At 68.2% G+C, this 27,364-nt stretch overlaps 3 protein-coding genes across 3 annotated transcripts; all 3 read left to right on the top strand.

Annotated features, from left to right (window-relative positions):
• The first annotated feature begins 768 nt into the window (after positions 1-768).
• Positions 769-4,706, top strand: LOC311219712 (death-associated protein kinase 2-like). Its single transcript, XM_084302985.1, has 13 exons — positions 769-881; positions 1,849-1,898; positions 2,117-2,193; positions 2,286-2,507; positions 2,604-2,742; positions 2,945-3,074; positions 3,258-3,306; positions 3,431-3,457; positions 3,589-3,741; positions 3,864-3,909; positions 4,035-4,124; positions 4,374-4,457; positions 4,575-4,706. Exons 2-13 carry the CDS (start codon positions 1,851-1,853, stop codon positions 4,653-4,655), a joined length of 1,146 nt encoding a protein of 381 aa, XP_084159111.1. The 5' UTR covers positions 769-881; positions 1,849-1,850; the 3' UTR covers positions 4,656-4,706.
• A 2,401-nt stretch (positions 4,707-7,107) lies between these two features.
• Positions 7,108-14,477, top strand: INSRR (insulin receptor related receptor; the record flags this gene model as incomplete). Its single annotated transcript, XM_084302960.1, has 21 exons — positions 7,108-7,659; positions 8,385-8,697; positions 9,275-9,417; positions 9,498-9,642; positions 9,724-9,938; positions 10,017-10,143; positions 10,320-10,558; positions 10,640-10,807; positions 10,894-11,083; positions 11,240-11,272; positions 11,354-11,664; positions 11,834-11,970; positions 12,079-12,244; positions 12,523-12,631; positions 12,759-12,829; positions 12,919-13,148; positions 13,238-13,348; positions 13,436-13,595; positions 13,691-13,820; positions 13,905-14,039; positions 14,213-14,477. Exons 1-21 carry the CDS (start codon positions 7,119-7,121, stop codon positions 14,475-14,477), a joined length of 3,939 nt encoding a protein of 1,312 aa, XP_084159086.1. The 5' UTR covers positions 7,108-7,118.
• Positions 14,478-14,783: 306 nt separating this feature from the next.
• NTRK1 (neurotrophic receptor tyrosine kinase 1) lies at positions 14,784-24,895 on the top strand (the record flags this gene model as incomplete). Its single annotated transcript, XM_084303313.1, has 18 exons — positions 14,784-14,789; positions 17,214-17,236; positions 17,432-17,506; positions 17,621-17,692; positions 18,013-18,081; positions 18,759-18,913; positions 19,027-19,175; positions 19,435-19,561; positions 20,087-20,416; positions 20,635-20,652; positions 20,821-20,879; positions 21,140-21,242; positions 21,556-21,702; positions 21,809-21,939; positions 22,021-22,193; positions 23,863-24,103; positions 24,327-24,485; positions 24,710-24,895. The coding sequence occupies 18 exons, from the start codon at positions 14,784-14,786 to the stop codon at positions 24,893-24,895; spliced, it is 2,223 nt and encodes a 740-aa protein (XP_084159439.1).
• Between the last annotated feature and the right edge of the window lie 2,469 nt (positions 24,896-27,364).

Genomic DNA, 27,364 nt, shown 5'->3' with positions numbered 1-27,364 from the left:
CCTCTCTGCCCCGAGCACCTTTGGGTGCTGGTTCCGTGCTGCGAAAGCCTTGAGGGGTCACCGGGGGGCCGCGGGTTGTGGCCGGTGGTGGCCGTGCCGATGGGGGCAAGCTGCAGCCCCTTGGCCGCCCACCCCGCAGCACGTCTGCACCCACAAAAAGCTCTTTATTTGTCCCATCTGTGCCTTGTTTTCTCCCCGCAGGGCTCTGCCCTGCAGCTGGGCAGGGTTTTGGGGCTGGAGCTGGCTTCCAGCCCTCGCACCGGGGCTTTGCGCGGAGCCCACGGCGCGACCCCAGCCCCACGGCCGCGGTGGGTGGGCGCGATGCCCCCCGGCGCTCTCCACCTTAAGAAAGCCGTCCCTCCTCTCTCTACCTTCACACCCTCGGCTCTGTTTCCCCTCCGGGCAGTTGGGTTTCAATATTTTTATCGGCCGGGCAGGTTTCCTGTTTGCAATCCTCGCGCTCACGGGTGCGGACGGAGCGACCGCGGCGCTTGGGAGCGAGGGCTCGCCCGGCACCGGCCCCGATCCTGCCGGCTCCCGGCCACCCCTCGAGGGGCCGAGGCGCGGAAACGCCGAGCGCTGTGACCCTACAAGGCCTCTCCCAGCTCCTCTCCGCAGCTGGCCGGGCGGGGACAGCGTGGGGGGGGTTTTCTCCAGGGACCGTGGGAGCAGAGGCGCTCGGAGCTTTGCGCTTCCTGCTGCTTTTCCTCAGCCTCTCCCCAGCGGCAGCCGGATCCCGGGAAAAGAGGGGGTTTGGGGGAAAAAAAAAATCCCCCGCACGGTGGGTTGCAGGAGGAAGGCTGGAGCTGCGCAGGGAGGTGGTGAGGAGCACAGCGTGGTCTTGTCCCACGGGGGGACGTCGCCCCCGGAGCTGGGCAGAGGTAAGGGGTCCTGGTGAGGTGGGGTCCTGGTGAGGTTGGGGTCCCGGTGGGGTTGGGGTCTCGGTGAGTTTGGGTCCCGCTTGCGCATGGGTGGCTCCGGCAAGCCCCCGTGGTGCAAATCTCAGCTGTGCCCCGCAGAGTGCAGGGGGGTTTTGGGGTCCTGGGGGGCTCTCATTGTCCCTGGGGGGCTTTGCGAGTCCCTGGGGGGGGCTTTGTGGCTGAGGTCCTTGCAGTCTGACCTGTGTTTGGAGAGCTTTTTTGGGACCCCTCCCGGGTGGTGCCGCGCAGCCGCCCAGCTCTGCTCGTCTCCATCAGCTGCGTCTCCCTTTGGAGAGCTGCGCCACCCCGGGATGCACACAGGGTGCACGCTCTGCCCCCGGGACCCCCCCTTGCCCCCTTCGCAGCCCCCCCCCCCTCCTCGGGGCCGTGCTGACGGCTGGGCTCAGCCTGCGGTGCGCTCGCTGCGGTGTCCTCCGTGGGGCTGGAAGGAAACTGCCGAAGTGCCCCTAACCCTGGGGACATCTGGGCATGCTGTGACCACGGATGGTGGCCGGACACCCCCTCGGGGCCCCCCCAGTGCCACTGTCACATGCTGGGGACGGTCACCCGGCTCCAGCCGCTGCCAGCAGCCGCCCCCACGCGCGTCCCAGCACGTGGGTCGGGGACCGAGCGGCGCCTGGCCGGGTGCCCCCCCCCCCCGGGAGGGTGGCACCACGGGGCTGTCACCGCAGGGTGCCACCGTCCCCTTGTCCTGGCAGCGAGGAAGAGCGCGGTGGGGTGAGGAGGAAGGCTCGGGGAGGGGTGTGGGTCCCCCCCCCTTCACCCTGCGCCCTGCCTCGGTTTCCCCTCTTTGCTCGGGCGCAGCAAGGAGCGGTGCCAAAAGCCATCGGTGCAAGGAGCTGGGGGGGGCTTTGCCGGCCCCGCTGCCCCCCCCCCAGTGCCCCCCTTTCTCTTTTTGTCTTTTCAGTGATGGCTGAGGACGGGGGGGCCGGGGGGTCGGCCTCCAACAGCACCCAGGTGAGGCACAGCCAGGAGGAGCTGGGGGGGGGGCTCCTGGAGGTGATTTTTGGTGCGAGGCAGGGTGGGGGCCAGGAGGGCGTGGGGTGTGCACTGGAGAACCCCCTCCTGCATGCACCTGGGGGGGGGCGCACAGTGCCCTACGGGGGGGTCCTGGGCTGGGTGCAGCCCCCCGGAGGCATTCGGCTGAGCCGGGACCCCCCGCGCCCCCCCAGCAGGATGAATCCTCAGCGGCGCTCGCCCTGCACCCGGGCAGCGTGGAGGAGCTCTACGAGCTGCTGGAGACGCTGGGCAGGTGAGGGGGGGTCCCGTGGGATGGGGGCAGCCCCCCCCCCTTTTTTTTTTTTTTTTTTTTTGCCATCCTGGGCTCCGGGGCTCTCTCCTCAGCGGGCATTTCGGCGTGGTGCGGCGGTGCCGGCGGCGCAGCACCGGCGTTTTCTATGCCGCCAAATTCGTGAAGACGCGGAGGGGCCGGGGCAGCCGGCGGGGCCTGGAGCGGGCGCAGGTGGAGAGGGAGGTGGGCATCCTGCGGGACCTGCAGCACCCCAACATCATGCGGCTCCACGACCTCTTCGCCAGCAAAAGCCAGATGGTGCTGGTGCTGGAGCTGTGAGTCGGGGAGAGGGGGGGTGTTCTGGGTGGGGAGGGGGGCGGCGGAGACCCTTCGGAGCCCCCCCACGGATCCCCACGGCCGTGCCCGTGCAGGATGCGCGGTGGGGAGCTCTTTGACTTCATCGCCGAGAAGGAGATGCTGTCGGAGGAGGAGGCCATCGGGTTCCTGGCGCAGATCCTGCGGGGGGTGCAGTACCTGCACGCGCGCCACATCGCCCACTTCGACCTCAAGGTGCCCCCCCCAACCCCCCCCCGTGTCCCCTCCTCCTCCTCCTCCTCCTCCTCCTCTTCGTCACGGTGCCACCCTCACCACGGCACCTCCGTGGCCGCATCCTGCCCGGGGTGTGTGGGGTGTGTGGGGGGGGCGGGGGTGGTTTTTGGGGTGCTGCCCGGCCCCGTTTGCCACCCCCTCATCCTGCCCCCCCCCCATACAGCCCGAGAACATCATGCTGCAGGACAAGGACGTCCCCGAGCCCCAGATCAAGATCATCGATTTCGGGCTGGCCCAGAAGCTGGAGGACGGCGTCACCTTCAAGAGCCTCTGCGGGACCCCCCAGTACATCGGTACCGAGCCCCCCCCCCCCCCCGCCGGCTTTGGGTGTGGGGGGGCAGTGGGACCCCAAAAACCCCAGCTCCGTGGGCACAGAGCAGGAGCGGGGGGGGCAGCAGGGACAGGGCGCCCACCCTGGGGGTCCCAGCCCCTCTGATGTGCGCCCCCCCCCCCCCCGGCTCTGCCTTCGCCCCCAGCCCCCGAAGTGATCAACTACGAGCCGCTGAGCTCCGCGACCGACATGTGGTGAGGAGTAGGGGCTGGGGGGGGGGGCTGGGGGGCTGCTGGGGGTGCAGCCCCCCCCTGGGTGCAGTGGAGACCCCCAGAGGGCAGCACCTGACCCCCCCCGCCCTCCCCTTCTGTGTTTCAGGAGCATCGGGGTCATCACCTACATCCTGTGAGTAGGGGCTGGGGAGGGGGAAACTGAAGCAGGGGGGGCACCACGGGGGGGCTGTGCGCTATGGGGGGGGGGGGGGTGGCCGAGCCGGTGCCGTCCCGGTGCTCAGCGTCCCCGCCGTGTCCCCGCAGGCTCAGCGGCTTGTCCCCCTTCCAGGGCGAGACGGACGCCGAGACCCTCTCCAACGTCCTGGATGGCGCCTACGAGTTCGAGGAGCACCACTTCAGCCAGACCTCCGAGATGGCCAAGGACTTCATCCGGCAGCTGCTGGTCAAGGAACCGAGGTGAAGGAACCCTGTCCCTGTCCCTGTCCCTGTCCCTGTCCCCGTCCCTGTCCCCGTTCCCGTTCCCGTCCCCGTCCCCAAGGTGCCCCCCGTCCCCACCGCCCCATCCCCTCGTGTTTCAGGGAGCGCATGACAGCGTCCGAGTGCCTCGTCCACCCCTGGATCAAGGTGAGAGGGAGCTGGGGGAGAGCAGGGCTAGGGCTGGGGGGGTCCCCCGGGGGTCCCCCCCCATCCCCGGGCACCGTGTACCAGGGGAGGGGGCGCGGGGACGATGCCCGGCTTCGCCCCCGCAGCCCCTGAGCAGGAAGCAGGCGGCAAAGCGGAGCCGCTCCTCCATCAACATGAAAAACTTCCGCAAGTTCAACGCCCGGAGGAAGTGGAAGGTGAAAGGAAAAAGGGGGGGGGGACACACAGGGGGACACCGTGGTGCCGGGGGGGGGACAGACACACCGCGGTGCTTGGTGCCACCACCCCGGGGTGCTCGGGTGACGGCGCCGCGCTCCGCTCCTGGGTGGGCGCATTTGGGGAGGGGGCCACGGCGGGGTCGGCACCGTAACGCTGCTGTCTGGGGGTGGGAGAGGAGGGGATGAGCCCCCCCCCGGACCCCCAACCTTGCTGCCCCCCCTCCCCAGCTCTCCTACAACATGGTGTCCGCCTGCAACCGGCTGTGCCGCATGCGGCTGCTCTGCGGCCAGCGCACGGAGGACGAGGAGCTGGTGAGAGGCTGGGGAGGGGGCAATGGGTATTTGGGGGGGGGTCGTGCAATGCGGTGCCCCCTCCTTGGGGTGCCCGGGGGTCCTCCCCGTGCCCTCCAGCCCCTCTGTGCCCCCCAGCGCGGCTGCGAGAGCGAGCAGGAGGACGAGGGCAGCCACCCCGCCACGCTGCTGCGCCGGCGGAGAAGCAGCTGCTCCTGAGCCCCCCCCTCGGGGAGGGGACCCCAAAACGGGGCCACACCACAAGAGGGGCCTCGGGGGGGCCCCCCCATTCCGGTGGGACCCCCCCCATTCCGGTGGCTTCGAGCACCTGGGAGCTGGGGCTGCTGCCTGGCCCCAGTGCTCCCAGTCCCGCGGTGCTGGAGGGGCGCTGGGGCAGCGCCCCCGGACCGGGCTCTGCTGCTGGACGCCCCCCCCCCCCCGGAGGCTCTGCCCCCCCTTTCCCCGGAGCTGTCTCACGAAATAAATGTGCCCCCCGTCCTCGTGTCCTGCATCCACGCCGGCTTCCTCCCGCTCCTCCTCCTCCTCCTCCCCGCAGCCGGCACCTCGGGGACCCCCGCGGGGCGCAGACCCCACGCCCTGAGGCGCCCCATGGGGAAACTGAGGCACGGCGCATTTTCCTGTTCCCCCCCCCCCACCCCAAGCTTTCCCGGCCCCCTCCGGGCTTTCCGTGCTCGGGGGCCGCCCTGTTTTCTCCCCTCTTTATTTCCCAAACAAGCCCTGGCCCCGTCCCCGCGCAGTTGTCAGGTTAAATATTTGGTGTGCCGCAGCCGAAAACAGAAGTGAAGGGGCCGCGGGGGCCGGGCCGAGAGGGCTGGCGGGTGCAGGGAGGGGGGGGGGGGGCCACCCCTGTCCCCGTGTCCCTTGGGTGCTGCCCGGGAGTGCGGGTGCCGTGCGGTGCCCGCCTGCAGCAGCCCCCGAGGCCGGAGGGAACCGCGGCCCCCCCCGGGGATGGGGGCGAAGGGGGCGAGGGCGCTGGGTGCCCTGCGCCTGGCGCTGGCCCTGCTGCTCCTCGGCCCCCTCCCGCTGCCCCCCGTGAGGGCCCCGTCCGAAAGTAAGTGGCTGGGAGGGGGGCGGTGGGGATGGGGTGCCGGGGGGGTGGGTTTGGGTTTGGGGTCGTTTGGCTGCTCCCTAAGGGCTGAGGTCGTGCCTCGGTTTCCCCCCCCCCCCCGTGCCTCGGTTTCCTCCCGTGGCACGGCCGCGTGCTTTGGGGTTTGGGGTGGGGAGCTCTTTGGGGAGCTGGGGTGGGGGCGTCCTGGGGAAAAATTGGGGTGGGGGCACCGTGGTGGGGTCGGGGGCCCCGTGGTGGGGTCGGGGGCGTTGCTTTCTTGTCCTCGTGGGGGCCGGGGGGGTGGAAACGGCAGCCGTGCCCAGCGCCCTGGGTGCGTGGCCCTCCGAGGCTGGGGGTGGCACCGTGGGGACGGGGCTGTGGCGGGGTCTGGCCGGGGGAAAAGCCCCAGGGGGCTCGTACGGGGACCCCCCCAGCCGCCATCCCAGTTTGGGATGGGTTTGGATGGGTTTGTCACTGGTGCAGCGGCGCGTCCTGCACCCCCCTCTGCCCCCTGCCTCAGTTTCCCCAGCGGGGTCGGGGACGGTGGAACGGGAAAGGATGGGGGAGGGCAAAGCAGCCAAAATCCGTGCCGAGAGACGCCCTGGGGATGCTCACGAGGGCACGGGGGGTCCCAGCCCCCTCTCTGCACCCCGGGGGTCCGCAGCCCCCTCTCCCCTGGGGTTGGTGCTGCCCAGCCGAGGGCTCCGGTGCCTTTGCCAAGGTCACGGCGGTGGCAGTTTGGGGCCGCATCCCCTTGGGGCCGGCACCACAGCAGCCAAACCCTCAGCCCCACGGCACGACGGAGACCCCCATGTCCCGGGGGGGCACCCAAGGGTGCTGGGGGGGGGGAATCTGCTGATCCCTTTCACACGGGGATGGCTGCTGGGCCGTGGAGCTCGGTGTGGCAGCCGGTGGCACCGCGCGGCCGTGCCGTGGTGCCTGGTGTTTAGGGGACGCGCCGCGCCGGCCGTGTTTGCCCGGGGTGTTTACAGTAAATCCCTCTCCGGGTGTCTCCGCGCGTTTCTTTCCGCGATAACTCGGCGTCAGGTTTCAGCCTGGGGACGCTGCCAGAGGGGAGCTGCCAGCTTCGGGAGCGGGGAGCGGGTGATGCTCAGCGCTGGGTTGCCCCCCGCCCCGATGCTCCCGCTCCCTATGGGGTATCCTACTGGGAAACCCATCGCCTCATCCCCGTGGGGCTGGCACGGCACGGTGCCGGGGGGTCAATGGGGGGGTGAGCTGGCATTAGGATGCCTTGTGGTTACCCCGAGCTGCCCACGGGGCTCGGAGCCTCCCGTGGGGTGGGCAGGGGGCTCGGGTGTGCTCTTGGGGTGGGCGAGGAGCTCCCGCGGAGCCAGACCTCGTTAGCATCACCGCGGCCGTGCCGTGCCCCGAGGAGCTGCGGCGCGCCGGCTGCTTGTCACGGCCACTCGCGTCTGCCCCAGCTGCCCACGGGGACTGCAGGCAGATGCGCCAGGCGGGGGGGTGAGGAGGACATCAGCCCCCTCGGGTGACACGGCCCCAGGGAGGGGGGGTCCCTTGGGTGGCGGGGCCGTCTGCCCGGGCCTCCCCGCTGCCCCCGGGTCCCCCCTCTCGCCACCCCAGTCTGCGGCAGCATGGACATCCGCAACGACGTGTCCCAGCTGCAGAAGCTGGAGAACTGCTCCATCATCGAGGGCAACCTGCAGATCCTGCTGATGTTCACCACGGGCGCCGAGGACTTTCGGGGCTTCAGCTTCCCCCGCCTGCTGATGATCACCGAGTACCTGCTCCTCTTCCGCGTCTACGGGCTGGAGAGCCTGCGGGACCTCTTCCCCAACCTCTCGGTCATCCGCGGCACCAACCTCTTCTTCAACTACGCCCTGGTCATCTTCGAGATGCCGCACCTGCGGGACATCGGGCTGCACAGCCTCGGCCACGTCCTGCGCGGCTCGGTGCGCATCGAGCGCAACCAGGAGCTCTGCCACCTCTCCACCATCGACTGGGGGCTGCTGCTGCCCGACGCCGTGGACACCAGTTACATCGTGGGCAACAAACTGGCCGAGGAGTGCGCCGACGTCTGCCCGGGCATCCTGGACGTGGAGAAGCCGTGCGCTCAGACCAGCGTCAACGGGCAGCTGGATTACCGCTGCTGGACCTCCAGCTACTGCCAGAAAGGTGGGTGCTGGAGGCACGGGGATCGCTGCCTTGCTGGGAGCAAACCGGGGGGGGTCACTGGGAGGCACTGGGGAGGGCTGGGGGAGCTGCTGGGGATGGCGGGGCCGGGCACGTGGCCGTCCCTGCCCCGGCGCAGCAGCGGTAGCGCGGCGGGGTAATCGGATCCGCGCTGTATCATCCTCCGGAGGAGAGGCCAGCTCCCAGCTGCCGTGTTTTCCCAGCGGCGAGGTAAATACAGGCCCCTCCCGGGCTCGTTTGCAGTAAACAGGAGGCCTGGTAATGAAATATATACTATAAACACAGATCCTTATCGGGGCCGTAACCTCGGCCACTGCCCCGGCCCCGGCTGCGCCACGCGGCCCCACCGGGCAGCCGAGGCTCGGCGCGGTTCGAGCCCCCCCCATCCATCCACCTGTCCGTCCGTCCGTCCGGGCAGCCCTCCCTCTGTCCATCCACCCACGAATTTGGCCATCCCTCCCTCCGTCTCTCCATCTCTTCCTCTCCCTGCCCACCCTTCCCACCTCTATCCACCCACCCCTCCCTCCATCCCTCCACCCCTCTCTCCTCGCGCCCCCCGTGCCAGGAGGACGCCGGCAGCCCCCACCCCTCCCCACCCACCGCTTTCCCCCCTTTCCCCGTGCCACCCCCAAACCCTCTCCCCCTCCACGTTACCCTGCCTAACGTCCTCTCCCCATCCCCCTTCCCGCGGCGCCTTTCTCCCTCAGTGTGCCCGTGCGGCGTGGGCTCGGCGTGCACGGCGGCGGGCGAGTGCTGCCACGCCGAGTGCCTGGGGGGCTGCGGGCGGCCCCGCGACAGCCGCTCGTGCGTGGCCTGCCGCCACTTCCACTTCAACGGGCACTGCCTGCCCTCCTGCCCGCCCCGCACCTACGAGTACGAGGGCTGGCGCTGCGTCACCGCCGAGTACTGCGCCAGCCTCCGCAAGGTGTCCGACAACCCCCGCGACGCCTCCAAGTTCGTCATCCACCAGCAGCAGTGCCTCTCCGAGTGCCCCCCCGGCTACACCAGGAATGAGAGCAGGTGGGGTGGGACAGCCCCGGGATGGGAGACTTTGGGATGGGACCCCCTGGGATGGGAACCCACGGGATGAGAATCCCTGCAATGGGACCCCCAGGGATGGGACCCTTTGGGATGGGAACCCACGGGATGGGAACCCATGGGATGGGACCCCTTGGGCAGAGACCCCCCAGGATGGGAACCCCTGGGATGGAACCCCCTGAGATGGGACCCCTTGGGATGGGAACCGTCAAGATTGGAACCATTGGGAGGGGACCCTTCAGGATGGGACCCCCTGGGATGGGACTGCCTGGGATGGGAGCCCCTGGGATGGGACCCCTTAGGATGCGACCCCCCGTGATGGGAACCCCCGGGATGGGAACCCATGGGATGAGATCCCTTGGGATGGGACCCATCAGGATTGGAACCACTGGGATGGGACGCCCCAGAATGGGAACACTTGGGATGGGACCCATTGGGGTTGGGACCCCCTGGGATGGGAACCCCCAGGATGGGACCCCCCCTTCCCACCCAACCTGGGGGTGGTGATGGAGGGAGGTGGCTCCGTACCCAGCCCATGTCCCCGTCCCCATCCCCGCAGCATCTTCTGCCACAAGTGCGAGGGGCTGTGCCCCAAGGAGTGCAAGGTGGGCACCAAGACCATTGACTCGACGCGGGCGGCGCAGGAGCTGGCAGGATGCACCCTGGTGGAGGGCAACCTCATCGTCAACATCCGCCGGGGCTGTGAGTGCTGGGTTTGGCCTCGAGCAGTCGGTGTGCTGTCTGGGAGCGCCGCCCGGCTCACAGCCGTGGGTTATCCCCAGATAATTTGGCCTCGGAGCTGCAGAGCAGCCTGGGCCTCATCGAGACCATCACGGGCTTCCTGAAGATCAAGCACTCCTTCGCCCTCGTCTCCTTGTCCTTCTTCAAGAACCTCAAGCTGATCCGTGGCGACTCCATGGTGGACGGGTGAGGACGGGGCGCGGTGGGGACGCTTTGGGGGCTTTGGGGGTGCCCGTGCCCATCGCCTCCGCCCACGTCTCCCCCCAGAAATTACACCCTGTACGTCCTGGACAACCAGAACCTGCAGCAGCTGTGGGATTGGAGCCACCACGTCCTCTCCATCCCCGTGGGCAAGATGTACTTCGCCTTCAACCCCAAGCTCTGCCTGGCCGAGATCTACCGCATGGAGGAGGTGACGGGCACCAAGGGGCGGCAGAACAAAGCCGAGATCAACCCACGCACCAACGGGGACCGGGCGTCCTGTGAGTGCAGGACTGGGGCTGGGGGGGGCCCAGCGGCACCGCGAGCCCACCCCTGAGCCCTGCGCCCCCCCGCCGCAGGCAAGACCCAGACCCTGCGCTTCATCTCCAACGTCACCGAGGCCGACCGCATCTTCCTCAAGTGGGAGCGCTACCGGCCCCCCGAGTACCGCGACCTCCTCAGCTTCATCGTCTACTACAAGGAGTCGTAAGTGGCCCCCGGCCCTGGCGCTCAGGGTGGGGGCGAGCCCCTTCCCATGCATCCCCCACCCTGCAACACCCTCACGGCACGGGGCTGCCCCATCCCGGGGAAGGGGGGTTGGCGAGGCCAGGGGGGTGCTCCGGGGACCCCCGCGTTGATACCCAGGGCTGGGTGGGGGCCAGACCCTTCCAGAACGTCTCGGAGTACGTGGGGCAGGACGCCTGCGGGGCGCAGAGCTGGAACGTGCTGGACGTGGAGCTGCCTCTCAGCAGCGACCAGGAGCCCGGGGTGGCCCTGCTCAACCTGCGCCCGTGGACGCAGTATGCCATCTTCGTCCGCGCCATCACCCTCACCACCGCCGAGGAAGGGCGCAACTACGGGGCGCAGAGCGAGGTGGTTTACATCCGCACCATGCCCGCGGGTAAGGGGCACCCCGGGGAGGGCTCGTGGGGTGCCCACGGTGGTCTCCGAGGGAGATGCTGACGCCCCGCTGCGTGCCCAGCCCCGACGGTGCCCCGGGACGTCATCTCCATGTCCAACTCCTCGTCCCACATCGTGGTGCGCTGGAAGCCGCCCACGCAGCGCAACGGCAACATCACCTACTACCTGGTGCTGTGGCAGCAGCTGGCCGAGGACATGGAGCTCTACGTCAACGACTACTGCCACAAAGGTGCGGGAGGGCGGCTGGGGATGGGGATGGCACCTCTGGGATGGGGCCGTCCCGGTGCTTCCAGCCCTGCCCGTCCCTGCCCGCAGGCTTGAAGCTGCCCACCAGCAGCGCCGACACGCGCTTCAGTGACGGGGACGACCCCGAGGTGGAGCAGGACGCCGAGGAGCGGTGCTGCCCCTGCCGCCCCGCCGACGGGCAGCTCCGCATGGAGGGCGAGGCTGAATCCTTCCAGAAGAAGTTCGAGAACTTCCTCCACAACTCCATCATCATCCCCAGGTGACGGGTCTGGGGGGAAAACCCGGTGTCTGGGGGGAGATCCTGGTGTCTGGGGGGTCTCCCGGTGTCATTGGGGTCTCCAAGCACCATGCTGCCCCAGAGAAGGCGTCCCTTAAACAAGGGGCTGCTTCCTTAACCTATTTTCCGCTGCCTCAGGCCACCCTGGAAGGTGACGTCCATCAACAAGAGGTGAGCTGGGAAATGGCCCCCAAAATCCCTGAGGGTCTCCCCTACCCCACCACCTTCGGGGAGGTGCCCCAGGTGCCCCAGCCCCAACCTGCCTCCCGTCCCCGTCCCCGTCTCCCCACTCCGCAGGACCCCGAAGCGCCGCAGGGACGTGGCGGCCGTCACCTCCCCGACCAACACCTCCTCGGCGGAGCCGCCGGCCCCGAGCCGCGCCGGGAGCGAGCCCAAACCCGATTTCCAGATCTTCGAGGACAAAGTGGTGCGGGACCGGGCGGTGCTGTCGCGGCTGCGGCACTTCACCGAGTACCGCATCGACATCCACGCCTGCAACCACGCCGCGCACACCGTGGGCTGCAGCGCCGCCACCTTCGTCTTCGCCAGGACCATGCCCGAACGTAGGTCCTGTAGGGCAGCGTGCGGGGTTGGGGCGAGGGCAGCCCCCCCTTCCTCGGTGATAGCAGGGCTTGGTGCGCGGTGCTCCGCTGCCCGGCCACGGATTGGGATGGTTTTGGGTGCTGGTGGCACCGGGATGGGGGTCCCGAGCCCCTTGGTGCCCCTCTGCAGTGCAAGCTGACAACATTCCCGGCAACGTGACGTGGGAGCCGGCCAGCAAGAACAGCGTCCTGCTGCGCTGGCAGGAGCCCCGCAACCCCAACGGGCTCATCCTCAAGTACGAGATCAAGTACAGCCGCGAGAGCGAGGTGAGGACCCGGCTCCGCCGTCGAGGGGGAGCTCAGCGTCCCCCTGCCCGGTGCCACGAGGGTTGGGGGGATGTCCCCGCTGCCACCATCCCCTCGCCCACCCCCCAGGAGGTCACCACCGTCGTCTGCGTCTCCCGTCACCGCTACGCCAAGTACGGCGGCGTCCACCTGGCCCTGCTGCAGCCGGGGAATTACTCGGCCAAGGTCCGGGCCACCTCGCTGGCCGGCAACGGCTCCTGGACGGGGCTCGTCAAGTTTTACATCCTGGGGCCAGGTATCCTCAGGGGGCTGGGGGGGACTCAGTTGGGGCTGGGGGGACGCCAGCGGGACCCCCGGCTGTGGGGCAGGCAGCTGGGGGTGCTACTGGGCTGGGGAACTGGGGAGCGCTGGTGGGATGAGGGGATCCTGCACCCAGGGGATCAAAGGATGCTGCTGGATTGGGGGTCTGGGGGCTTTGGGGGTGCTCTGGGACGGGAGCACCGGGGATCAGGGGGTGCTGAGGCGCTGGGGAGCTGTGGTGGGATGAAACGCGTGGACGCGTGCCCCCGGTAGCCGAGGAGGAGTCTGGAAGCTTCTACGTCCTGCTGACCGTCACGCCCGTGGTGCTCATGCTGCTCATCTCCTGCCTCGCCATCTTCGTCTTCTTCTACAACAAGAAGAGGTAGCGACCCCCACACACCCCCCGGGGCTGGACCCGGCTGATCCGGGGCTGGGGGAGGCGACGTCGCTCACCCTGTCCCTTGTCCCCCCCCCCTCTTTGCACCGTGCCCACCCCTCCGCCCTTGCAGGAACAACGACGGCTACCCCAGCGGGACGCTCTACGCCTCGGTCAACCCCGAGTACTTCAGCGCCTCGGACAGTACGTAGGGACAGGGGCGTCCCCGTGGGCACCGCGTCCCCGTCACCGCGAGGACGGCACCGGTGACGGGTGTCCCCCCCCGCCCTCAGTGTACGTCCCCGACGAGTGGGAGGTGTCGCGGGAGAAGATCACGGTGATTCGGGAGCTGGGGCAGGGCTCCTTCGGGATGGTGTACGAGGGGCTGGCGCTGGGGCTGGTGGCCGAGGGCGAGGAGACCAAGGTGGCCCTGAAGACGGTCAACGAGCTGGCCACCATGCGGGAGCGCATCGAGTTCCTCAACGAGGCCTCGGTGATGAAGGCCTTCAAGTGCCACCACGTGGTAGGTGGGCGGCGAGGGGACGGGATGGGACATGGGGACGGGATGGGGGGGCTGCTCACGGAGCTGTGCGCCCCCCGTCCTGTCCCCAGGTCCGTCTGCTCGGCGTCGTGTCCCAGGGCCAGCCGGCCTTGGTCATCATGGAGCTGATGACGCGCGGGGACCTGAAGAGCTACCTGCGCTCGCTGCGACCCGACGCCGAGGTGAGGGGCTGCGGAGGGGGTCCCACAGAGGAAGGGGCACGGCCCCCCCCCCCGAAAAAAAAGCCTGACAGCCTCCCCTTTGGGCAGAACAACCCCGGGCTGCCGCCGCCCTCGCTGCGGGACATGATCCAGATGGCGGGCGAGATCGCCGACGGCATGGCTTACCTCAACGCCAAGAAGTTCGTGCACCGCGACCTCGCCGCCCGCAACTGCATGGTGTCCGAGGACTTCACCGTCAAGATCGGAGGTGGGCGGCCGGCGCCACCAGGGCTCGGACCCCCCCTGTCCGGGTGCTCCTGGCCTTCCTCCTCCTCTTCCTCCTCTGTCTTCCTCCTCGCCCAGACTTCGGCATGACGCGGGACATCTACGAGACGGACTACTACCGCAAAGGGGGCAAGGGGCTGCTCCCCGTCCGCTGGATGTCCCCCGAAGCCCTCAAGGACGGCATCTTCAACACCCAGTCCGACGTCTGGTAGGGGACGGGGCGGGTGGGGGCCGTGCTGGGTGCCCCCCCCAAGCCCGTGGGACCCCTCTGGCTGACCGTGGGGTGCCGCAGGTCCTTCGGGGTGGTGCTGTGGGAGATCGCCACGCTGGCCGAGCAGCCCTACCAGGGCATGTCCAACGAGCAGGTCCTGCGCTTCGTCATGGACAACGGCGTCCTGGAGAAGCCGGAGAATTGCCCCGACCAACTGTGAGCTGGGGCAGGATGGGGGGGGAAAAGGGGGCACCGAGCCCATCACCCCCAACCTTTGGTCCCTACGGGGCACGGGCACGGTGACCCAGCTCCAACGGGGGTGTCCGGAGGAGGGGAAGGGGGTGCCGAGGAGCCCCCCCAGGACCCACCGTGCGCCCTGTGTCCCGCAGCCACGAGCTGATGTGCCTGTGCTGGCAGCAGAACCCCCGGCAGCGCCCGTCCTTCGTGCAGCTCCTGGAGGGCATCAAGGAGCACATGGCGCCCGCCTTCCGCACCCTCTCCTTCTTCTACAGCCCCGAAAACCGCCGGCGCGGCTCCGGAGAGCCCTCGGACGCCGAAACGGAGCAGCCCCCCGAGGAAGACGAGCCCCCCGCTCCCCCCTTGCCCACCCGCAGGGGCCGGGGTCGGCTCCCCAACGGGACGGGCTGCCTTTGAGAAAAGGGGGGGGGGCCCGACCCGACCCGCTCCGCTCTGGACTTTTTCCCCCCCCGGTCCCATCCGTGGGGCCCTTTTTCGGGTTATTTATTGCTTTTAAGGGATTTTTTTTTTTTTTTGGGGGGGGGAGAGGTGTTGTGCTCGTGGATGCGTTCTGGGGGGTGGGGGGGGTTTGGGGAATAAAAGGCTGCCCCGTGGGGTCGCGTTTCTGGGAATAAAGCGGGGTGGCCCCCCCCCCTTTTTCAAGTGCGGAAACTGAGGCACGGCGCTGCCCTCCTGCCCCCCCCCGGCACCAGCATCGGGGGCATGAGGGCAAATAAAGGGGGACGGGGCTCACTCCAGGGCTGTGTGTGTGTGTGGGGGGGGGGGCACAGCTCGTTTTTTTTTTTTTTTTTTTTCCGTTCCCCCCCCACCCCCCCCCAATGTCCCATCTGCTTCCCGTGCGCCCCAGCTGTGGCTTTGCCCTGCGTTGCCCGAGCCGGGGGCGTTTCTGGGGAAAAAAACGTCAAAACCGCGGAATTCGGGAGGAGGTGGCGCGGCGGGGCGCTGGGGGGGCTAAACCCGGGGGGGGGGGGGAAGATTTTGGAAGGGGGGGGGGTCCTGCAAGGGCTCTGCTCAGCCCCAGGGCGCCTCGGGTTGGGGGCTGAGCGTGGAGGGGGGGTAAAAATTGGGCTGAGGACGTGCCAAACTCAGCGCATGTGATGGGGGGGGGGGGAGAATTGGGGTGGTGATGCCGGGGGGGTCGCGGCAGCGCTGTGCCCCCCCCCCACCACCACGAGGAGGGGACCCCGGGGGTGACATTTGGGGACGGGACCGTGCGCCCCCCCCCTGCCTGCGTCCCGGCGGGGTCTCGGTGCGCCGCGAGGTTTTGGGGGGCACCGGGGTTGGGGGGGGGTTGGGGGGGGGTCTTGGTGGCCTTGCGGGGAGGGGTTGAGGGGGTCTGGGGGCTGTGCTGCCCCCCCCCCCGGGGCACGGGAAGGGACGGATGGACGGGGGGTGCTTGAGGGGTGGGGGGCTGCGGGTGCGCTTTGAAAGCGGGGAGGGGGCCAAGGGGGGGGAGTTTTGGAGATGAGGGGTCCCGGGGGGGGTACGGGACCCCCGAGGGGCAAGGGGGGGGCACGACCACGACCCCCCCCCCCCCATACACCCACCTCCAGGGGCTGCGCGGGGAGCGTCGGGGGGTGCCCGGCCACCCCCTGCGCCACTTTGAGGGGGGGGGGGGGGGCTCGGCGATCCCCGTCCCCCCCCCAAATTCCCCTGCGGGGTTGCGGGCAGGGTCGGGGCGGGGGGAGCCGCCGGCCCCTCCCCGGGAGGCCGGGCCACGCGGGGCGGCTTTAAAGCCGCCGGTCCCACGCCTCGCCGTGCCCGTGGGTTGCAAAGGGGGGGGGGGGGTCGATTTTGGGGAGGGGGGGGGGGGGGCTCGGCTTGCGACCCCCTGCAGCTGCCCCCCCGGCCCCGGCTCGCGATGCTGCCCTCCTGGCTCTGCCTGGCCGCCCTCCTGCCCCTGCTGCTGCCCCCCCCGACCCCCGCCGGGCCCCCCCTTTGCCCCCCGCCCTGCCCCTGCCCCACGTCCCGCAGCCTCCTCTGCAGGGAGCCCGGCACCGTCAGCAGCCTGGGGGGGGTCCTGCCCGGGGGGGGGGCGTCCCGACTCCTCGCCGAGATGTGAGTGGGGCTGGGGGACGGCGAGCGGGGTGGGGAGGGGGCTGGGGGAGAGGGGAGAGGGGCTGGGGCTGGGGATAAGGGGATGGGGGCGAGGGGATGGGGATAAGGGGATGGGGCTGGGGGAGAGGGGATGGGGACGGGGATAAGGGGACGGGGATAAGGGGATGGGGACAGGGATAAGGGACTGGGAATGGGACTGGGAGATGGGGCTGGGGACGGGGACAGGGTGGTGGTGCAGGGGCTGGGGCTGGGGACAGGGATAAGGGGCTGGGGGACGGGGATGGGGATAGGGGCGAGGGGCTGGGGCTGGGGACGGGGACAGGGTGGTGGTGCAGGGAATGGGAATGGGATGCGATGGCAGGGACGGGGACAGGGATAAGGGGCTGGGGATGGGGCTTGGGGCGAGGGAATGGGGCTGGGATGCAGCGATGGGGACAGGGCTGGGGTTGGGGGCAAGGGGATGGGGATGGGGACGGGCTGGGGCTGAGGATAAGGGGATGGGGACGGGGATAAGGGACTGGGGACGGGGATGGGGCTGGGGGCGAGGGGCTGGGGTTGGGATGCGATGGTGGCGATGGGGACGGGGACAGGGATAAGGAGCTGGGGCTGGGATGTGATGATGGGGACGGGCACGGGGACAAGGCGATGGGATGGGGTTATAGGGCTGGGAGACTGTCGTGGGGACAGGGCTGGGGCTGGGGACCAGGGGCTGGGGCTGGGACACGCTGACGGGGACAGGGACACGGCAGTGGGATGGGGGGGGGAGATTGGGGTACAATTACGGGGCTGGGGTCGAGGCGAGGCTGCAGGGGCTGGGACACCACGATGGGGACAGGGACAGGACGGGGGGGGCCCTGCTGCGCCCCCCCCAGGGGCTGGGGGCAGCTCCTTGCCCCCTACCACGGGGGTGCCAGCGGGGGGGGGGGGTGCGCAGGGCTGGGGCGCAGCGGGGTCCGTGGCGAGCAGGGAGGGGGCACGGGGGGGGTGTGGGTGGCAGCGGGGTGCCCGGGCTGGGTCCTCGCCCTGCCGCATTGCCGCACGCCCCCCCCCCTTGCCTCAGTTTCCCCCCCCCAGCTCTTTGTTCGCCTCCTCCCAGGGTGGGGTGGGTGGTGGTGGGGGGGTGGTGGTCCCGGGTGTGGAGAGCGGAGCCCCCCCCAACCACAGCAGCTCCCGACAGCAAATTGGGGGAACGAGGGGGGGGCTCAGGGCTGCTTCCCCACCCCCGGGAGGTGCTGTCCCTATGGGGGGGGGACACACACCTGACCCCCCCCCGTGGCCCTGTTGCCTTCCAGCATCATCGAGAAGCAGCCGCTGCTCACCGCCCTGACCCGCGCCGACACCAGGATGCTGCGGGACCTCAGGAAGCTGTGAGCACCCAAGGGTGCCGGGGGGGGGGTGTAGGAGGGGGGGGGGGCAGAGGACGAGGTCCTGGGGGGGGGTCTCTGACCCTGCTGTGCATGCTGAGCCCTCTCCTCCCCCAGCACCATCACCGGCTCGGGGCTGCAGCACATCTCCGACGATGCTTTCCAGGACACCCCCAGGCTGAGCCACGTGTGAGTGCCCCCCCCCATGGCTCCAGGGCTCTGGTCCCCGTCCCTATATGTCCATCTGTGTCCCCCCCCCCGTCGTGGGGACACTCATCCCCGGTGCAGGGTGGCTCGTCCCCATGCCCGGAGGTGGGGGGGGGGATCGATGCCATCCCGCTGCAGCCAGGCTTTGGAGAGGGTGGGGGGGGGACACACGCACATGGGGCCGTGCTGCTGAGTGGGAAACCATCGATCGGGGCAGGAGCCCCCCCCCGGGAGCGAGGGGGATGCGGGATGAGGGTGGTCCCAGGGTTACGGGGGGGGGCTGATGGGTGCTGTGCTGGCAGGAACCTCTCCTTCAACGCCCTGCGCAGCCTCTCCTGGAAACCCTTCCAGCATCTGCCCCTGCAGGAGCTGTGAGTGCCCGGGGAGGGGGCGCAGCGGGGGTGGCCCCCTTGGGGTGGGGGGTGGGGGGGATGTGGGTACGGGTGGTGCGGGAGAAGGGGCTGGGGGGGGCTGGGGGGCTGGGGGCATGGAGTGGGTGGTGCCCTGCGGTGAGATGGAGGGGCTGAGAGTCATGGGGGGGGGACGGGGAGGGGATGGGGATGGGAATAGGATGGGGATGGTAATAGGGACAGGGGCGGGTCAGGAATGGGGACAGTAATAGGGTCAGGGATGGGTCGGTCAGGGATGGGGCTGGGGCTGGGGATGGTAATAGGGACAGGGATGCGTCAGGAATGGGGACGGGGATGGTAATAGGGTCAGGGATGAGTCAGAGACTTGGGGATGGGAATGGGAATGGGGATGGGGACGGGGATGGGGACGGGGATGGTAATAGGGGCAGGAATGGGGCTGGGGATAGTAATAGGGTCAGGGGTGGGTCAGGAATGGGGACGGGGATGGGGATGGGCATGGAGAAGGGGACGGGGACGGGAATGGGGTTGGTGATGGGGTACAGCACACGTGGCACACCCCCACATGAAACCATCCACCCGGGGCGACTGATCCAGAAGCAGCGCAGCCGGGGCCACCCGCTTGGCCCCCCCCGGGCACCCCGCTGCAGCACAGATCCTCTCGCCCCCCCTACCCGCAGCATCCTGGTGGGAAACCCCCTCAGCTGCTCCTGCGGGGTCCGCTGGCTGCAGCTGTGGCAGGACGGGAGCCGCGCCGAACTCGGCAACCAGTCACTGGGCTGCTGGGCGGGCGGCGTGCTGGTGCCACTGGGCAGCCAGCCCCTGAGCGGCTGCGGTAGGTGGCGGGGACGTGGTGTCCCCGGTTTTGGGGGGTGTTGGCGTGTGTCCCCCCGCCTGGGGACAGCGGGGACAGCACGGGGACCTCTCACACCCCGTTCTCCCCGGCAGAGCCCCCCACAGTCCGCATCGAGCACCCCGACGTGGCGCTGCGCCAAGGGGACAGCGTCAACCTCACCTGCCACATCGCCGGAGAGCCGCCGGCCACCGGGGACTGGCTGGTGCCCGATGTGGGTTCGGAGCCACCTGGGGTCACCAAGGCAAGCGCAACGCCCCGGGGCTGGGGGCACGGTGGGGACGCCAGGTTTTGGGGACGCAGGTTTGGGGATGGAGGCTTTGAGGATGCCGGTTTTGGGGCTGCTGGTTTGAGGACACAGGTTTTGGGGACGCCAGTTTTTGGGGATGCCACCTGGGGTCACCAAGGCAAGCGCAATGCCCCGGGGCTGGGGGCACGGCGGGGTGAGGAGGGGGGGGCACAGCAGGGTGCGTTGTCTCACTGCGTCCCGCTGCGCCCCGCAGGTCTCGGAGGGGGAGCTCGTCCTGGAGATCACCAACGTCTCCTCCAGCCTCAACCACAAGGAGCTCACGTGCCGGGCGGAGAACGTGGCGGGGCCGGCGGAGGACAGCGTGATGCTGAACGTCACCTGTGAGCCGCACGGGGAGGGGACGCGGGGACCGGAGCGGGGCAAGGGGGCTATGGGGAGAGAGGGTTTGGGGACACTGGTTTTGGGGATGCCGGTTTGGGGCTGCAGGTTTTGGGGACACTGGTTTGGGGACGGAGGTTTTGGGGGATGTCAGTTTTGGGGGATGCTGGTTTTGAGGATGCAGGTTTGGGGCTGCAGGTTTTGGGGACACTGGTTTGGGGATGGAGGTTTTGGGGATGCCAGGTTTGAGAATGGAGGGTTTTGGGGACGGAGGTTTTGGGACACAGGTTTGGGGGATGGAGGGTTTGGGGATGGAGGTTTTGGGGATGCCAGGTTTGGGGCTGCTGATTTGGGGACAGAGGTTTTGGGGATGCCGGTTTGGGGCTGCTGGTTTGGGGACACCAGGTTTGGGAACGGAGGGTTTTGGGGATGGAGGTTTTGGGACACAGGTTTGGGGGATGGAGGGTTTGGGGATGGAGGTTTTGGGGACGCCAGGTTTGGGGACGCAGGCGGCTCTGCCCCCCCAGTCCCGCCGGTGATCCTGTTCCTGCAAGAGGCCATCCCCCAGCACTTCTGGTGCATCCCCTTCTCGGTGGACGGCAACCCGGCGCCCAGCATCCGCTGGCTCTTCAACGGCACGGCGCTGGCCGAGGGGCCCTACATCCACACCCGCATCGTGGAGTACGAGCACAACACCACCGTGCTGCACGGCTGCCTCCAGCTCAACCGCCCCACGCACGTCAACAACGGCAACTACACCCTCCTGGTGCGCAACCCCCTGGGCGCCGCCGCCCGCAGCGTGTGGGGTCGCTTCATGGACAACCCCTTCAGCTTCAGCCCCGAGGAGCCCATCCCCGGTACGTGGCGGAGGGGCTGGGGGCTTCCTTGGGGGGGCTCTCCCCTCACCCCCCCGGCTGGTGGAGGTGCCTCGCAACCTCTCCGTGCGCCGACACCGCTGCCTCCGTCTCCGCCTCGCTGCCTCGTGGCTCCGTGCCTCAGTTTCCCCAATTTTTGGGGGTGTTATCTTTTTGGGAGAATAACGCCTGTTTTTTTTCCTTTCTCCATGCTGTGCCAGTGTCTCTGTCTCCGCTGGGTGAGTGCTGGGCACGCTGCTCCCCCTGCCCCGATCCCCCCCGAGCCGTGCTGACCCAGGGTCCCCCCCCCCAAGTGCGGGTGCAGCGCTCATGGAGGAGCGTGGCTGTCCTTGTCCCCGCTGCGTCCCCCACCCCACGCTCACCCTGCGCCCCTCTCCCCGCCCCAGGCACCAGGAACAGCTCGCTGGAGGGGCCCGTGGAGACGATGGATGAGCACACCTTTGGGGTGAGGGCTCAGCCGGCATGGGGGGCTCTGTGATTTGGGGTGGGGGGACCAGGGCACCCAGGGGAACGCAGGATAAATCCGTAAAGCACAGGCAAACCCGAGGCCAGATGAAGTGGGAAGGTGATGGGGATGAAGGCAGTCCCCTGCCCTCCCCCTGCCTCGGTTTCCCCAAGGGGCTCACGGCCACCTCCACCCCAAGGGCTGGGAGAAGGGACCCGGCTCCGCAGCAGGACCCCGAGCCCCCTCCCCGCTGTCCCCAGGTGTCCGTGGCCGTGGCCCTGGCCGTGTTCGCCTGCCTCTTCCTCTCCGTCATGCTCCTCGTGCTCAACAAGTGCGGGCACCGCTCCAAGTTCGGCATCAACCGTGAGTCCCCCCTCGCCCCGCTCCCCGCGCCCGGCCGCAGGGTGACTGTCCCCACGGGTCCCCATCGCCCTGAACCCCTGGGGGGGGGACACACCGGGTGGCAATGGGGGCCCCCGCTGGGGCCAGGCAGCGCGGGCAGCAGCTGCTAATTCACTCCTGGAATGGATTCAGCCTCTAAATGGGTTTGATCGGGCTGGCTCCCCCCGGGGCCGGCCGGGGCGGGGGGATGCTCGGCAGCGCCTGGCACCGCTGTGCAAAACCCCCCCTTGCTCCCGTCCTCCCCCCGTCATGTCCCCGTCCCTGTCCCCCGCAGGCTCGGCCGTGCTGGCCCAGGAGGACGACCTGGCCATGTCCCTGCACTTCATGAACCTGGGCAGCAGCCCCATGTCCTCCACCGAGAGCAAGCTGGAGGGGCTGAAGAGCAACTTCATCGAGAACCCGCAGTACTTCTGCAACGCCTGTAAGGCTGGGGGGACCCCCGAGCACCCCCTGTAGCCCCCAGCCACCCTCCCTCGCACCTAATTGGGGTGGGGGGGACCTGGGGCTGACGCCTGGGTGCCCCCCAGGCGTGCACCACGTGCAGCGCCGGGACATCGTGCTCAAGTGGGAGCTGGGCGAAGGCGCCTTCGGGAAGGTTTTCCTGGCCGAGTGCTACAACCTCCTCCCGGAGCAGGAGAAGATGCTGGTGGCCGTGAAGGTGAGGAGGGGGCACGGCGGTGGGGGTCCGCGGGGGGGGGGGGGGTCCCGGGTCCGGTCTGAGGCCGTGTGCCGGCGGCAGGCGCTGAAGGAGGTGACGGAGAGCGCGCGGCTGGACTTCCAGCGGGAAGCCGAGCTGCTGACGGTGCTGCAGCACGAGCACATCGTCAAGTTCTATGGCGTCTGCACCGAGGGCGAGCCCCTCATCATGGTCTTCGAGTACATGAAGCACGGCGACCTCAACCGCTTCCTCAGGTGGGCCCGGGGCGCGCGGCCCCCTCCCCGCGCGCTCCATCAGCGGGGCTCAGCCAGCCCGCCCCGCGCTCCCTGCTAATGCAGCCCTCCTTGCAATATTGATTAGATTAGCTGTCTGAGAGGCTTAAATAGAGAGAGATTGGCCATCAGCTGGAATAAGCAGAGACTTTTCGATTGGCCCCCCAGGTATTGCTGCTAGACGGGGGGGGGGGCGGTGCGGAGAGGGGGGGGGGAGAGGCTGCCAGAGGCATCGCTTTAGTGGCCAGGCGATGAGCTCTGAGACGTGGCTTTTATGATTATTGTTATGGGACTTGGCAGTAATGGTTCTGCCGAGCAGAGCCCCCCGCTCGCGGCCGCGGCCTCCTCGGCCGGGCTGTCAGCAGCGCTCGCCATCAAAGGCAGCGTGCCCCTGCCTCGCCTGCTGGCCCCCGGCCGGCTCCGCGCCCTCCCCGTGCTCGCCGAGCTGCGTGTGCACGTGCACGCGTGTGCACAGCCCTCCTCGGCACGCACCCGGGCTTCCCCGGCGTGGGTGTGCGCACACGGGCGTGCACCACGCCTCCAGGCACGTGTGTGTGTGTGTTTGTGCGTGTGGTTTCCTCGCACGTGTGCGTGGCTTCCCTGGTGTGCACGCACACGTGTGTGTGCCTGCCTGCCCTCTGTGTGTGCGTGGTGTGGATGCTGCTTCAGCCGTGTGTGCACGTGTGTGGCTCTCCCTGGTGTGGCTGCACGTGTGTGTGCACACTCCCCAGCACGTGCACATGCATGTGCACGGCCCTCTCTGGCTTGAGTGCACACACACGTGCACGCCTTCCTGCGTGCATGCACAAACAAGCACACGTGCACACCTTCCTGTGTGCATGCACACACATACGTGTACCCCTTCCTGCGTGCATGCACAAACACACGTGCAACCCTTTCTGCATGCATGCACACAGATGTGCACACCTTCTTGCTTGCATGCACATGCACACCTTCCTGTGTGCATGCACACACACAAACACACGTGCACTCCTTCCTGCGTGCATTCACACAAATGTGCACTTCTTCCTGTGTACAAGCACACAAATGTGCACACCTTCCTGCATGCATGCACAAACACACGTGCACCCCTTTCTGCATGCATGCACACACATGTGCACGCCTTCTTGCTTGCATGCACATGCACATCTTCCTGTGTGCATGCACACACACACACACACTGCTTCCTGTGTGCAAGCACACACACACACACCTTCCTGTGTGCATGCACAAACACCTGTGCACCCCTTTCTGCATGCACACACACACGTGCACCCCTTTGTGTGCGCATGCACAAACACACATGTACCCCTTTCTGCATGTATGCACACAGACGTGCACGCCTTCTTGCTTGCATGCACACACACCCTTCCTGTGTGCATGCACACACACACACGCACTGCTTCCTGTGTGCAAGCACACACACATGCACACCTTCTTGTGTGCATTCACACACACGCACACGTGCACCCTTTCCTGTGTGCATGCACAAACACACGTGCACCCCTTCCTGTGTGCATGTACAAAGACATGTGCACCCCTTCCTGCATGCACGCACACACGAGCACACCCCTGTACCACTGCACCCAACCTGCACCCCCACCCACGTGCGTCCTCCCCCCGGCTCCGAGCACCCCCTCTGCCCCTCCAGGTCCCACGGGCCGGACGCCAAGATCCTGGAGCAGGGCCAGGGGCAGCCCCGCGGGCAGCTGACGCTGAGCCACATGCTGCAGATCGCCACGCAGATCGCCTCGGGCATGGTGTACCTCGCCTCCCTCCACTTCGTGCACCGCGACCTGGCCACCCGCAACTGCCTGGTGGGCCACGAGCTGGTGGTGAAGATCGGCGACTTCGGCATGTCCCGCGACATCTACAGCACCGACTACTACCGGGTGAGCAGCCCAGGCTCGTCCGTGCCCCCCCCCCTGCCCTCCCCAAGCCTCGATTTTTCCATTTTAGCTGCTGCCCCCTACCCCAAGCCCATTTAATATTTAATGGTGCCGCAGAGCACTTAGTGTAGGGGGGGCTGGGGGTCCGGCGGCAGCATGGTGGGGAAGGACTATGGGGGGTGGCGCGGGGGGTCCCCAGCTGATGGCCCCCCCCCGTTCTGGGCAGGTGGGAGGCCGGACCATGCTGCCCATCCGCTGGATGCCCCCCGAGAGCATCCTTTACCGCAAGTTCACCACCGAGAGCGATATCTGGAGCTTCGGCGTGGTGCTCTGGGAGATCTTCACCTACGGGAAGCAGCCCTGGTACCAGCTCTCCAACACCGAGGTGAGCTTGTGGGGGGGGGGCAGCACCCTCTTAGAGCCCCCCCACCCTTAATTTTGGGGGTCGGCAAGGTGCCTTGAGCAAGGAGCTGACCCCCTGCGTCCCCTTGCGCTCTCCGGATGGGGCGAGGAGAGGAAACCCCGGTCATAGGGGTACCTGGTGGTGGTGGTGGGGGGGGGGGCGAGCTGTATTTCCCCCCCCCAACCCCAAATCTTGACCTCCCGCAGGCCATCGAGTGCATCACGCAGGGCCGGGAGCTGGAGCGGCCCCGCACGTGCCCCTCGGAGGTGTACGACATCATGCAGAGCTGCTGGCAGCGCGAGCCCCAGCAGCGCCAGCGCATCAAGGACATCCACAGCCGCCTCCAGGCTCTGGTCAAGAGCCCCCCCATCTACCTGGACATCCTGGGCTGAGCGGGGAAACCCCCCCCTCCCCCCCAGCCCCTCGGTTCCCCCAAAATCCCCCCTACAACCCGGAGGGGTTGGCTGTCACCCTCCAGGGATGGCTGGAGGGGTTTGGACCCTCTCTCCGTGTGTCCCCCCCCCTCGTCCCGTCCCCAAAGGGATGCCTCGAGGGCTCGACCCCCATGGAAAGTGTCCTGGGGGGGCTGTGGGGCTGGTTTGGGGGTCCCAGGGCCACGTGCTGGAGCTGTGCCACAAGGGTTTGGGGTCGTGGCACCCACCCGATGTGGGTTTGCTCCTGGGGGGCAGAACCGGGGGACCCCAGCCCCACGTTGGTGGCTTGGCTGCTCCCAGGGGGGGGTGCGGGGGGTCTGGGTGAGGGTCCCCCGTGGCTTGGTTGCTCCTTTTCCCCCCCCCGGCCCGGCAGCGAGCCCGGCCGATAATAAAACATCCACTTCTCTGCCATGCTGGGACCTGGCTGCCTTGGGGGGGCTTTCTGAGGAGAAAGAGGGGCTGTAGGAAGAGAAAGAGGGGCTTTTCGGAAGAAAGAAGGGTTTTTTTTGGGGAAAGAGGGGCTTTTGGAGAGGGAAAGAGGGGCTTTTGAGGGGAAACAAGGGCTTTTTGGGAGGAAAGAGGGGCTTTTTGGGAGGAAAGAGGGACATTTTGGGAGGAAAGAGGGGCTTTTTGGAGAGAAAGAGGGGCTTTTTGGTGGGGGAAAGAGGGTCTCTTGCGGGAGAAAGAGGGGCTTTGGGGAGAAAGAAGGGCATTTTGGAGCAGGGGACGAGGATCTGGAGGGGTCGCGGTGGCACGGCGCTGTCTCGGTGCCCGGCACGGGGCGAGGTTTGGGCGGCAGCACCAAGGGGCGAAGACCCCAAAACTCGGAACAAAGGGAGGCGCCCCCCCCCCCAGACCCCCCCCAGCCCCCCTCCCCGCGCACCGTCACCGGAGCCATGGGGTTATCGAATGCCCTGGAGCGTCCACTTAATCATCCTTCCCAGGGCTCTCCGGCCGCCTTGGTAATGTTTGAGCCCTGGATCTGGCTGTAATGGAGCCGAATTGATTTCATCTGGCTAATTAGGCTGCGCCCTGCCAGCTCCTTGCTTACCCACCGCGACCCGAGATAAGGGGAAGGGGAGCCGGGGGGAAACTGAGGCACGGTGCCGGCTGCCTCGGGGTGGATTTGGGGTGAATTTGGGGTGAATATGGCACAGCAGCAAACCAGAGCTGCCCCCCTGGTGTCCCCCAAATGCGATCCGTCCCCAATTGTCACCCCAAAGTGGGGTCACCGTGTCCGGGTCACCAACCTGGGGCTGGCAAAGCAGGTGGGGAAACTGAGGCAGGGGCTGTGAGCTGAACCTCTGCATCCAGGCGGTGGCTCCTGGCCCCTTGTCCCACCCCAAAAGTTTTCCTTTAGGGTTTGGGGGGGGGGGTTTGGAGCCGTGGCACCGGGGAGCCACCCGCTTCCTTGGGGTTTCTCTAATCGCTGCCTGCGCTGATGGATGGGCTTTTCCCTCTGATCTAATTTGAGGAAGGAACAAGATTACAACTTTGAGCTTTTCCAGCGCCGCGCTGCAGATTGCCTCCCCGGTCAATACCGCGCCCCGCCGAGGGGAAGCGGCGGCCGCGCGCCACCTGGGCGCTGAAAAAGGAGCAAAAAAAACCCAAAAAGGGGACTGCGGGTGGCACAGAGCACCGGGCTTGGCGGACGAGCCTCCCCGTGGCCGTGCCTCAGTTTCCCCCCCGCGGGGCAGCTGGGGAAGGGTTAAGCCCCCCCCCCCCCCATGGCAGCCCCGCTCCCAGAAGTGTTCAGCCCTGATTGATTTCCTCCCCACCCCGCAGTTTCTCCATTTCAGCTGCTCCGGGGGGAGCGGTAATGGACTCTGGCAATGAGGTAATTAACGGCTCTGCTCCTTGGAAGAGGGTCCCCCCTCCCCAAAACCCCCCCCCAGCAACACTGGGGATGGGGCTAAGGAGGGTTAAAGAGGGCTCGGGGTCCTGGGCCCCATCCCACATCCCCCAGGGTGAGATTTTTCATGCTGGGGGCGCATCCTGCGGGGTGGGGAGCTCCTGGTGCTGCTGGCCCTGCTCCATGGGACGCGCCGTGGGGCACCCCACAGCGTTATGGGGCGGGGGGAGCCCCCGGGGCGCTGCTCGGTTGTGGGTTTGGTGCGTGGAGGTCCCCCCTTTTTGGGGCTGGATGGGTTTTTGGGGCCGGCACGGCGCTCGTGGTGGGTGCGGGGATGCAGCTGCGTCCCGGCACCGTGGGTCTCGGGGGGGTGAGTGGCGGCCAGACCCCACACAGCCCCTAAGTGCACTTGTGGGGCCTCGATCCCCCGGCCCCGGAGGTCTCGGGGGGGGGCTGCGGAGGCATCTCGGCGCTAACGAGGCGCAGCTGAAGTGCTGCTGAAGTGTCCCCGAGCAACATTTCCCCGTGACCCCGGGGATGCCTTATTGAAGAGCAATGTGTGTGCATTGGGGGGG

The sequence above is a fragment of the Netta rufina genome, assembly GCF_964035555.1.
Source record: "Netta rufina genome assembly, chromosome: 29".
Classification (NCBI taxonomy): domain Eukaryota; kingdom Metazoa; phylum Chordata; class Aves; order Anseriformes; family Anatidae; genus Netta; species Netta rufina.
The sequence above is the reverse complement of the archived record's forward strand: the minus strand, read 5'-3'. Positions and strand labels throughout refer to the sequence as shown.

Coding starts and splice junctions, on each gene's coding strand:
- LOC311219712 (XM_084302985.1), top strand. CDS start 1,851: ATGGCTGAGGACGGGGGGGCCGGGGGGTCGGCCTCCAACAGCACCCAG. Junction 2,194..2,285: donor CTGCTGGAGACGCTGGGCAG/GTGAGGGGGGGT, acceptor CTCTCTCCTCAG/CGGGCATTTCGGCGTGGTGC. Junction 3,742..3,863: donor CTGCTGGTCAAGGAACCGAG/GTGAAGGAACCC, acceptor CTCGTGTTTCAG/GGAGCGCATGACAGCGTCCG.